The 11,729-nt window shown below is 39.2% G+C and overlaps 1 protein-coding gene across 8 annotated transcripts in view; it reads right to left on the reverse strand.

The window, feature by feature from the left end:
* Positions 1 to 767: 767 nt before the first annotated feature.
* The window catches only part of HIPK3 (homeodomain interacting protein kinase 3), an 88,317-nt gene continuing 77,355 nt past the window's right edge, over positions 768 to 11,729 (reverse strand). For 2 of the 8 annotated variants that reach the window (XM_029956701.1, XM_029956699.1), the window contains exons 9-17: positions 6,301 to 6,422; positions 5,934 to 6,061; positions 5,684 to 5,845; positions 5,466 to 5,528; positions 4,886 to 5,182; positions 4,451 to 4,591; positions 2,734 to 2,981; positions 2,279 to 2,406; positions 768 to 1,426 (exon numbers count right to left, since the gene is read on the reverse strand). In XM_029956701.1, coding sequence (XP_029812561.1) covers positions 950 to 1,426; positions 2,279 to 2,406; positions 2,734 to 2,981; positions 4,451 to 4,591; positions 4,886 to 5,182; positions 5,466 to 5,528; positions 5,684 to 5,845; positions 5,934 to 6,061; positions 6,301 to 6,422 — 1,766 coding nt within the window. In that variant the 3' untranslated portion in view covers positions 768 to 949. The remainder of the gene's footprint in view (positions 1,427 to 2,278; positions 2,407 to 2,733; positions 2,982 to 4,450; positions 4,592 to 4,885; positions 5,183 to 5,465; positions 5,529 to 5,683; positions 5,846 to 5,933; positions 6,062 to 6,300; positions 6,423 to 11,729) is intronic. The other 6 variants (XM_029956702.1, XM_029956704.1, XM_029956703.1 and 3 more) reach the window with 6 other exon arrangements.

Below are 11,729 nucleotides of genomic sequence, written 5' to 3' on the forward strand. Positions count from 1 at the left end.
CATTAAATCCAATTATACAGCAAACACTCCCAAAATAAACTTAGATTGTATTGCAGTTTCACTTAACAGTATATAAAATGCTGTGTTGTGACAGGTATCAACTATCCATTAGATACTGAATCAATTTTTCTTAAGCACTACTAACTGCTTGCTTTTCTTGAAGCTAGATCATTCTGAAAAGTCAGACAGCAGAATCAGCTATAGCAAACATGCTGCCCTCTTGGTAAGGAAAAAACACCTACGACCTGAAATCAAACCACAAAAAAACCAAAAATAAACACTACTCTATCAAAAGGAAACTAAAGAGGGAGATCTGAATTTAAGTGCTGCAGTCCTCAACATTTATATATAGATAATAACATCAACAACCTCAAATATTTAAGGCACTATGTGTGGGAACGGTTTACAATGCAGCTGAGATTATTAGAACAACATTTAAGAGCAAAGTCTAGGCAACATTTTGCCCATGCAAAGACACATGCAAATGTAAAGAACAATAGCTCAATTTCTTAGGTAAGTGACCCAACATTTATACACTAAGACACAGATAATACAATTCACTTGTATGCTGTAATTTGGACATGTGCATCTGTTGCTCTAAGTCTGTACACAGAATGGCTTCCCAAACGTGGATGTGTCTTGCACTAGTTAGAAGGCAATTTTATAAAAAATAGCAGGAGCAAAACTGGACTTCTGCTCCCATAAGTCACCTGTCTAGAGTTACTACATAAGAAGATAACATGACCAAAGACAAGTTATACCAAATGTGCAAAACACATTAAAAGTGAGTTTTTATTTTAAAGCTCAAAGTTGTTTAAATTGCACCCAAGTCTACATGATTCAAAAATAATTTTCTTGTGCCATGGCTAATATTTATTAGATACCATGTTTTTATTTTTAATCAAATGTTTTTATCATTGAGCTTCCTCAATATACTCTTTTGGAGTTTTCACATATATGGATACTGGCTGAGTTTTGTTGGACTCAATGGAAATCCAGTATATGCAGGTGATGCTGCAATGTAAGAATGTGGTGGGAAGATCGGTTTGTACGGAGGCTGATGAATGGTTGGGGATGGTAACAGACGGGGGTTTATGCCCACTGGGACTTGGTGAACTATGCCACTGGGATGAGAGATACTGTAGGTTGGATGCTGTAACATAGGTCTTGAGGTACATGGAGAGGCTAGGAGGTGGGCCACCGGCGCAGCACTGCTGAGGGGAGCTGACGACGGGTATGGAAGGAGAGTAGGCTGTCCTCCGAGATGCGCACTTCCAGCCAGATGGGCGTGCACGGCTGTGTGACTGGGACTTCCGTGAGAAAGAGTGAATGGATTACTGGTGATGCTAGTCGGGATATAAGCTTGCTGCCTTCGGTGTCCAAAGTTTCCATTCCACTCCTGATGCCCAGATCCAAAGTGCTGAACCTATTCAAAAGCACAACAAAAAAATACTGAACACGTATTTTATAAGCTAAAAAGAAAGGAATAAAGGGAAATTATAATATGCCCTGATAATCCATAGAGGATCCTGCAGATCTCCACTTCTACTAAGCATAGGGAAAAGTAAAATATCAATTGTATACATATTGATATTGAACATTTTAATATTTATTACTATGTATTATGATAACACTACATTGCTACTACCAGTGCTAGTAGTATCACTATCCCCCACACCACTATTAATAGCTACCATGTGTGAGCAATTAATTTATGTAAAGCTAACACCTTACATATATGACATAATTTTATTCCAAAACAACCCTACAGTATAGCTATTATGCCCATTAACTCTGTGGTCCAGATTTGTTGAAGAGACCTGGCCAAGGTAATTAATATACATAGTATTTGGCAAAGCCAGGATTTGAACATAGGTCTGACTCCAATACCTGTTATCTTTTCTTTCCCAAAGTGAAACACTACTGCTGAGTACAGTACTGAATAGACGGAAAGTACCCAGTAAGGCATCACTATTCCCAACGACTAACACAACAAATGCAGCCATCAATCCATTAAGTGTGTATTCTGAGTTGAAAGGTCTAAGACAACAAATACACTAAAAAATTATTTAGAAGAACCTAAAAGCCTAATCTTCCTGAAAAGTTCAGGTTCTATGGATAATCTGATTCATTACCCTATTACTAGGCTTTAGTCACTTGGGATAATGAAAAAGGATACATTTTTCAAGACTGCATACCGTTTCAGAATCTTTCTTCCCTCCAAATGAAAAACTGCTAAATTTGAATACTGAAGGTTCTTATAAATTCATAAACATACCTGACTGAAATTCAAATGCTGTTGCTGGAATGCGGATGTCAATTTCTGCTGGCGATTACCCATTGTGGAAGGCTGGTTTAATCTTCCAGGAGCCGATCGTCCTTTTACTAATGGCTGGCATGTAGAATCTGGCAATGAACCACATATTAGACAGTTGATGCTTTTTTCTGCTCACATAAAAATGAGAAAGGTCTTTAAAAACAAATGAGAAGGTCTTTAGATATTTTACACAGTAGTGATTTTAAGATCTGACAACCTAAAAAACTAAACAAAAAGAGAAGTTATCTCAGGAATTCTAGTACTGAATGATATCGGGAAAGATTTCCTTTGTATAACAGATTTGGCAGGATCAAGTTGGAAATTCAGAAATGATTTTTAGCGATTCTGTTCTCTGATGTTCCCAAATTAAGACTTTTTAAAGGGATAATGGAGAAATAGGAAAAGACTCAGTTTACCTCTGTTTGCCATATGCTCATCGGTATTTAATCCATTCTCTAGTCCCATTGGAGGCACCACAACAGTACAAACAGCTGGTTTGGTTTCTGTGCTGGCGGAGGTGACCAGTTCTGGGTTTTGATGAGTGTCCTCCACAAAGCTCCTCTCTGCAAATGGACTGTCATGTCCCGAAGAGTCTGATGTTGGAGAGCCATCCACAGTATCACAACCACTTTCCTGTTCTTCGTCTGACATACTACAAGAAAGTCTTTTTATGAATAATTTGTTTTCAACATTAAATCTTAAGTTAAATACTATCCAGGCTCCAGGAAGTTGATGAGAATCTTATTCAGTTATTTCATATCTAATTACAACTTCTTCTTTGTTCAATACCATTTTTTTCCTCCAGTTTTTCTAGACTCTCACATTAATTCTCTACTCAGACTGTTAACCCTAATTCTATCCAGTTTAGACAATTTTGGCACTTTATTTTCTCTCCTTTCCCTTCCCAGTTCTCTCCTTTTTCCTTTCCTATTTCTTAGTAGTAGTTCAAAAAATTCCATTTTATAAACTCCAGGAAATCTCATCAAAACACTACAAAAGCAGCAATGTTCTGGATAATTTAAATGAAATGTAAAAACATATAATCATGTGGCCTGGATAGTTCAGAGTCAATTCTAATGTTAGGATTCATGCCGTTAGTGGTAATTTGGGTCCTTTTAACTAACCAGATATCTGAGAGATCTTTCCCACCTCTCCAAAGGCCTAGCCAGAGTCTCAAATTTCTCTTCCTGGCCTCATTGGGCCATGACAATCTCCCTCCCTTTGTAATTCCTAGAGCATTTTTGACCTATTTTAATCATTCCTTTTACACTTAGCAATTTGAAATATCTTTTTTTATATATACATTTTTTAGTTAAAGATCTTATTTGTACATTGACACATATCATTTTTATATGGATAAGTATTTACAGAGGTGTACATATCTATCAACTGCCAAGCCATATTATAAGCAATCCCTAAGTAGATGTGTTAAAACTTCTTTACATCTTCTAAAAGTATTCACTATCATACTTCCCAAGAAAGGGAAAAAGAGAAAACAAATGTATAATATTAAGACTAAAAGATTTTTCAGATTCTGTTTCCACTGAAAAAAGAATTTCTAAAAGTTGAAATCAAATGTATTTCACAGAGATTTTTATGGCTCTCTCTTAATGTGTTAGCATATCATGCTGGCTAGGAGAAGCTTACTACTTTAGTGGCAATGCATGTCCCTGGCCAAAAAAAGAGTAGGAAAGGAAATATGGATAAAGCCACACAGATTAATCACCAATGAGACAATAAATAAATAAATAAATAAATAAATAAAAATCAATGGATACTCTGACAGTGGGTTATTACTTTATTATGCAAAAAATTCCTCTTTTATTTTGCTATATGTTCTTATTCCAAATTTAGGTAATAATTGTCGCCTATGGAGCTGAAGTTGAAAACATGGCTTTCTGCTCTTTCAGAAATAAATGATTCTTTAAAAATCACTTATTAGAACTTAAGTTTTTCATTTAGATGTGTTCTACAACAATTAAAGAAAACTATCACTTACACCCAAGTGATCTGGTTAAAAAATCATGTCCAAGAGAGAAGCCACTGTGGTAAATCAATAGGTAGGTACACATGAACATAAACAACAAAAGAAGACCCAGGATCTATGGCGTACGCCCCCTGGAGTTCCTTTACCTGTTCGGCCTCTTGCACAGGGACGGGCTGGACTGCCCGGAGGAGCTGGTGCTCAGAGTACTATCAGGGCTGCTTAGCGAACACATCCGATCGATATTCAGAGTGCTCTGGCAAGCTTCACAATCTAGACTATCTTTACATCTAGCAAAGAGGGACGGGAAACACATGGGTCAAAAATGAGAAGTAGCCAAAATTTACGCGAATCAAGGATATAAAGCAGTCAATCAACTGTGGCCTTGCATTAACAAAAGTCTAAAGCTATGAATACAGGAGAAATGCTGTAATAATCATGTTAGTTACTATTCAGGAAGTACACTCCCAAGGACACTGACAGATAAGAGTGAAGTCCCAGAGTGTTTTTCCCCACCACACCAGACGGCACCACCAATATTCAAGGATGCAGCATAAACACAAAAAGTTGCTTTTGGCACTTACTCTCTGAGTGAGTGTCTCGGCGACGTCTCCTCCTCATCAGTGTCACTGCTGATAGTAATCACACTCACGGCAGGGCTCGGGGAGTCAGCAATGATGATGGTTTGCCGCTGCTTGTCTGCAACCGACGAGTCAGAGGCCTGCCTGACAGATGTGTCACAACAACCTCTCGCTTCTCCTTCTGAGTCATGATTGTCCTGTTTTTCTATGCAACGTACTTCTTCAACGTCTTTCCCATTTACTATCTTTGGAGAAATAAATGTTGAATGTGGGACATTCGTATTCTGCAATGAGTTACTCCTGCAATCAAAGGAATAATGTGTCATTTCTATAATCAAAATATGTACATGCCATCTTTCTAGGATTTCTTGTTAAAATGAACAACGTTCAAGATCATGTATATATAACCTATTAACATACAGACTGGTAAATATAAAGTATTATCTCTAGAAATACCAGTGTGGATTGCATTTACATACGTTAAAAAATGGTCATTTTTTGGTAAACGTGATATCTGAGTGTCTAAAATTATCTAGAATTATATGTAGGTAATAAATCAAAAGGTCAATAAAGACAATCTTACCAACTGAAAGCATTTATTTCCTCTCTTCCTGGCTCCCATTCCATTAGTTTTACCAAAATACCTCTGAGAAATTGAGAAGGGAGCTGGCTTAGTGTTTGTAACAAGGCTATCAAAGAGGTCATTTGAATAAAACAGAGTGACCCTTTAGTGTACATGCAAAATTTATTTTAAAGCTTAACTTTCAAAATGCAGAGGAAAGTTAACATATCAATACCAACCTGTTCTGGCACAGTTTATTTTTCTTTGCAGTGGCAGGCTGAGGCCAGACAACATGTGCAATGCCCACACTAATTGGCTGCGGGGCCGATAAAGTTATCTGATTGGTTAGAAGAGGTTGTGGCATCACTGAGTTATAATGATTACTGTGTGAAATCATTTTCCTAGGGAGAAAGTTTAGAAAAATTGAATCCTTTCTATACCATGATCTATTTTACAAGCTTCACAAGACAAGTATTTTTGTTAACTTACCCCCAGTCTGCAAGCCTCTGTGAGCCAGCTACACACTCAGAAGTTAACGCAGTGGTGGCCGCAGCCACGGGTGGTACCTGCTGCCAGGCAGGTACCAGCATCTGCTGGGTTCTACCAGACCACGTCTGCTGTGCCGGAAATAAGTTACAAATAATTCATCATTACTACATCTTAAAATAAAAAATATACTAAGGTCGCAATTATTAATAATTATATAAAAGCCAAGAACTACAAATGATCAAATTGCCATCTGGATCATCTTTACTGTTTCTCAACAGCACAGGATGACAAATTACAAGTGGATCTCTGCCCTAACTGGTGTGTAAGGAGGACAGCACATATGTAAAAATAATAAACTATTACCGACCTGAGAAAGAACTCCTGGTCGGATCTGTAGTGGCTGGACAGCTGGGGCCTGAGTTACAAGAGGAACTGTATTATCTACTCTTATTGAATAACTAGTAGGTTTACCATGTGTTGCAGGAATACCTGTGAAATAGAAGAGGAAAAAAAAGAACAGTTCTCAAATCAAAAATGATTTCTCCTTAATTTACAAACCTCTTTCAAATTCAAAGAATACCTAAAAATCTGATTAGGTTTATAAAATCATCCCCTACATAAAATATTCATAACAATAACAAAACCATCTATTAGGAGAGTGAGGTACTTTCTATCTACATTGTGGCACATTCCAAAAATTGATATAAAGCTACTCCTGCTACTGCATTAAAATGCATACCGCCAAGTTGAATCATTTATTTTTCTTGAAACTTCCCATTCCTTTTAAAGTTTGCTATTATAGGGGCACCTGGGTGGCTCAGTCAGTTGAGTGTCCGACTTCAGCTCAGGTCATGATCTCATGGTTCGTGGGTTTAAGCCCCATGTTGGGCTGTGCTGATAGCTAGCTCAGAGCCTGGAGCCTGTCTTCAAATTCTAGATCTCCTCTCTCTGACCCTCCCCTGTTCACACTGTCTCTCTCCCTCTCAAAAATAAATAAAACATTGGGGCGCCTGGGTGGCTCAGTCAGTTAAGTTTCCGACTTCGGCTCAGGTCATGATCTCACATTGGTGGGTTCAAGCCCCACATCGAGCCCTGTGCTGATAGCTAGCTCAGAGCCTGGAGCTTGCTTCAGATTCTGTGTCTCCCTCTCTCGCTGCCCATCCCACTCATGTTCTGTCTCTGTCTCAAAAATAAATAAAACATTTAAAAAACAATTTTATAAAAAATAAATAAATAAAACATTAAAAAATGGGAGGGGGGAACCTGTGTTATTTCCTTAAAAAAAAAACAATAATAAAATAAAGTTTGCTATTCTCGCTTTATTTTCTTTTCAAATAGTTCCACCACTGTGATAAGGGACATGGAAAGGTGAATCCTCAACCTCCTGAACCTCTAGCAGGTAAACGTTCACCTTTTCATACAAACTTAGCTCTGCCGAGTATTCTCTTCTTTAAAACCTATAATAGGATCTCACACTTTTAGCACCAAAGGGGAAATGTATCACAGTTTCACACTTCAAAGGCCATGATGATTTACACAATTCAAGAAAATTCAAGGATGACACACTCATTCCAACATCCAAAGGAAACATCCAAGGAAAAGCACAAATAACCTTCCATGCCTAATATGATGATACAGCTAAGCTTTGACCAATACGGCTTCATCTACTAGTAGCTGCTGGAACTCCATGACAAACGTGTTCCACTTTTCTTACCCACCAAGAAAATTAGAAAGCAAGTTCACAAGCCACGTTAATCCTGTTGTTAATGTTAATGTTTCTGTGTCATATACTGCAAAAGGACCATGCAGGAAAATACTTATATTAAACTTTGAGACAGCAAAGCAGTATCACCCCAATTGAGAGCTTTGACTAAAGATTTTAGGGACATCCCCAAAGCTCAAGAAAGTGCAGTTACGAAAACAAATTCAGTACTTCAGAATTCCAGCCTCTTACAGCTGTTACTTCCAGTACAGGCTGGCAGAAAAAGCAGTTGTCTTGGGTGTAAGAGAAAAATAGTACAATTGCTTTCTTCTACTACTGAAAAACAACCTCACAATTTTATCGCACAAATACACTGTAAATGATAATCCTCCTCTTAGGGTGTTCCAGCCCCTAAGTTCCACTAAAAAAACTAGGTAGGGATTAAGTTTAACAAAGATCTACAAGTTATTGTTTTTTTTAAACTGACCTTCTTAGCCCTTCCAAAAAGCATGTCTTGATCGGCAAATTCTCTAAGAAATGGAAATCTAAGCACACCCAGGCAGTGTAGATGTATGGCAGCAATAGACAGTCTCATCAGAGAAAAAAGCAGAATTCACTTTGACAAGGGGTAAAGGACAGAGCGAATTCTCAAATCCCAACGAAAATCATGTTGCCCTTAAATTCTCCTAATTAATGCCTTATGATGAAAAGAATTCTATTATCTTCTCTCCTCATGAGGTCTGATTTATTTTTATCAAATTCAACAGTGATTAAGATCCCAATTTTCTACACAGTTCTTAGGTTAGCTAGAAAACTTTATCTTTGATTAGATTTGTTTTCATGTCTGCACAGGAAAGCTTAAAAGAGATTGTTCTAGTACAACAGGAGAATTCTGTCGGAATGCATTTGATTCTAAAATAGCAGTTTTCATCCAAAGGGGATGAGAAACTAGCTTTTCAGATTGCCAAATAAGTTAAACGCTTGTTTAATATATACTAAAATTTGTTAAATAAAAGCTTGGCTAAGTCTTTGTTAACTTGAAAAAGGTAATAACAATATTATGGATATAGTACTTATATATCTACACCTACATATTAAGTCTACAACATGGAGAATATATGAAATGCATGACAAACCTAGACAAAGTACAAAATATAAAGTGAAGTGGAGTAGACATAAAATGCATTTAAAAATACAAACTATAATGGTGCCAGAACTGCTACTCAACAGCTGCCCAATAACCACTTAAAATGTTTCTCTGAGAGGGAACAAGATGGCAGAGAGGAAGGGAGCTCTGTAAACTTCGTCTGCCCCATCTATCGAACTGAGGAGGACATTACTCCCATCTGCAAGAGCAGAAGGAGAAAATACGGACTCCAGAAAGAAGACAACCTCAAAGATACCTGAGTGAGTGCGAACTGGGGAGACTGGAAAACAGACCAGCCTGAGACGGGCAGGGGAGGTGGGAGCCCCAGGCCAACACGGGGCAAGCGCGCAGAGCCCGAGAGACAAAGGGAAGAGAAAGAGAAACTGAACACGCTCATAGTACTGTCTCTGGGGAAGAGATAAAGAACGTTTAACCGCATTTGGAGAGATAAACTCTCACTCCATATATAACTGCTGGTAGCCCAAATCCCAAACCTGGGTGGCACAAGGGAAAGAACAACTTCCAGCCCTGTGCCATCTTGGCAGGGAGTTGGCAGCCACAGCAGCACCAGGGGCGCTCACTTCGACCTCGGTTTTGGGAGTGGGAGCACGCACCTCATTTCCACGGTGCATCTGGCCTCCAGCATTGGCCGCGTGAATCCCGAATCCCAGATGCCAACAGGGAAAGAATAGCCCCCACCCCTATGTGATCCCAGCAGGGAGTTGGCAGCGGTGGAGGCTGGGGCACACGCTCTGGCTGCTGGGGCAAACGCTCCTGATGCAGGAGCACACAGCTGATTTCCAGCAGCGCCTGGCTCCTCGGGCAGCACCTACTCGCCCAGCTGGAGACAAAAGAAACTCATCCCTCCCTCAACGAGATCCCAGCAGGGGGCTGGGAATCCGCAGCAGTGTCTAAGAAGGCAGGAACTTCACCTCCTGCTGAACACCTTGCTTCAGGCAGCACACCTCCCCTCAGGCAGTGGCAGCACAAATCCCGGCCTAAGCCCAGCCAAAAAGATCCCTCCCCCTAGGAAGCCAGCCACCAAATCAAGTACATCTCACCTGTGGTAGCATCAAAGTGCATGGACTAGGACTCTGAACCGAGGCGGGCCTGGAAATACAACTTGGCTCAGCTGTGGCACAAGGAGATCAGACTCATTAGAGTGTCCTACAGTGCCTACTTGCAGCAGAGCGTGGGGTGCAGCCATTCTACTCTCTGCAGCCACCAAGGCTGAGCCACTGACAGCAGCCTCCTAGACCTACCACACCAAGCCACGCCTATCCACGAGGGGGAGCTGATGCTTTTTTTTCCTTTTGTCTTCATTTTTTTTTCTTCTTTTTTTCTGTACTTATTTTTTATTATTATCACCTTTTTTACTTAAATTTTTTTTTAATTTTTACTCCTTATTTTCCCTCTCTCTCTGCCCCTCCCCTGCTCACTCTCTGCTCTGTCTCTCAAAATAAAATAAAGACATTAAAAAAAAATTTTTTTTAAGAATATTTCCTGAAACGACAGGCCCTGGACGGTCAATAAGCCTCCTTTAACAGAGCAGTATTAACAGGTGCACAGTGCACAACGAGCTTTTTAAAGCTGACAAGAGACAAAACTAGCAAAAATGACAAAACAAAGGAACTCTCCCCTGAAGAACCTCCAGGAAGAAGTCACAGCCACAGAACTGCTCAAGGCAGATCTAGACTACATACCGGATCAAGAATTGAAAAAACTTGTCATAAAATTAATCGCTGAGTTGAAAAAAGCATCAAAGAAGCAACTGAGACATTGACTAGGCACTTTGAAAATACGTGTGATGAGTTTAAAAAGGCTATAAATGAGGTAAATAACAAAATGGAGGCAGCCACCTCAAGGACTGACGAGGCAGAGAGAAGAATAGGTGAATTAGAAGATATAGTTATAGCAAAAGAGGAAGCTGAAAAAAATAAAGAGAGAGAGAAATTGATCCAGGAGCAGGAAAGGAGAATTCGAGACCTGAGTGATACAATCAAGCGGAACAACATCCGTATCATAGGAATTCCTGAAGAGGAAGAGAGAGAGAAAGGGCCTGAAGCGATACTAGACCAAATTATAACTGAGAATTTCCCAAATCTGGGAAAAGAAATAGACATTCAAATTCAAGAGGCACAATGAACCCTCTTAAGACGGAATTTGAATCGACCTTTGGCACGACATATCATAGTGAAACTGGCAAAATATAAAGATAAAGAGAGAATTCTGAAAGCAGTTAGGGAGAAAATGGCCCTCATGTACAAAGGGAAACCTATCAGAGTGGTTACAGACCTATCTAATGAAACTTGGCAGGCCAGGAAGGAATGGCAGGAAATCTTCAATGGGATGAGCAGAAAAAACATGCAGCCAAGAATCCTTTATCCAGCAAGCCTATCATTCAAAATAGAGAGAAAGATAAAAGTTTTCCCAAATAAACAAAAACTGAGAGAATTCATGACCACCAAACCAGCCCTACAAGAAATCCTAAGAGGGACTCTATGAGGGAAATGTTGCAAAGAATGCAAGGTGCCAGAGACATCACTATAAACATGAATTCTAGGGAGAACACAATGATTCTAAACCCACATTTTTCAATAATAACACTGAATGTAAATGGACTGAATGCTCCAACCAAACAACACAGGGTAGCAGAATAGATAAGAAAACAAAATCCATCTATTTGTTGTCTACAAGAGACGCATTTTCGACCTGAAGATACCTTCAGGTTGAAAGTAAAGGGATGGAGAAATATCTATCATGTGACTGAAAGCCAAAAGAAAGCTGGAATACCCATACTTTTATCAGACAAACTGGACTTTTAAGTAAAGGCAGTAATAAGAGATGAAGAAGGACATTATATAATTAGTACAGGGTTTCTCTATCAGGAAGAGCTAACAATTATAAATATCTATGTGCCAAATTCGGGAGCACCCAAATATATAAA

The sequence above is a fragment of the Suricata suricatta genome, chromosome 11 (assembly GCF_006229205.1).
Source record: "Suricata suricatta isolate VVHF042 chromosome 11, meerkat_22Aug2017_6uvM2_HiC, whole genome shotgun sequence".
Taxonomy (NCBI): Eukaryota; Metazoa; Chordata; class Mammalia; order Carnivora; family Herpestidae; genus Suricata; species Suricata suricatta.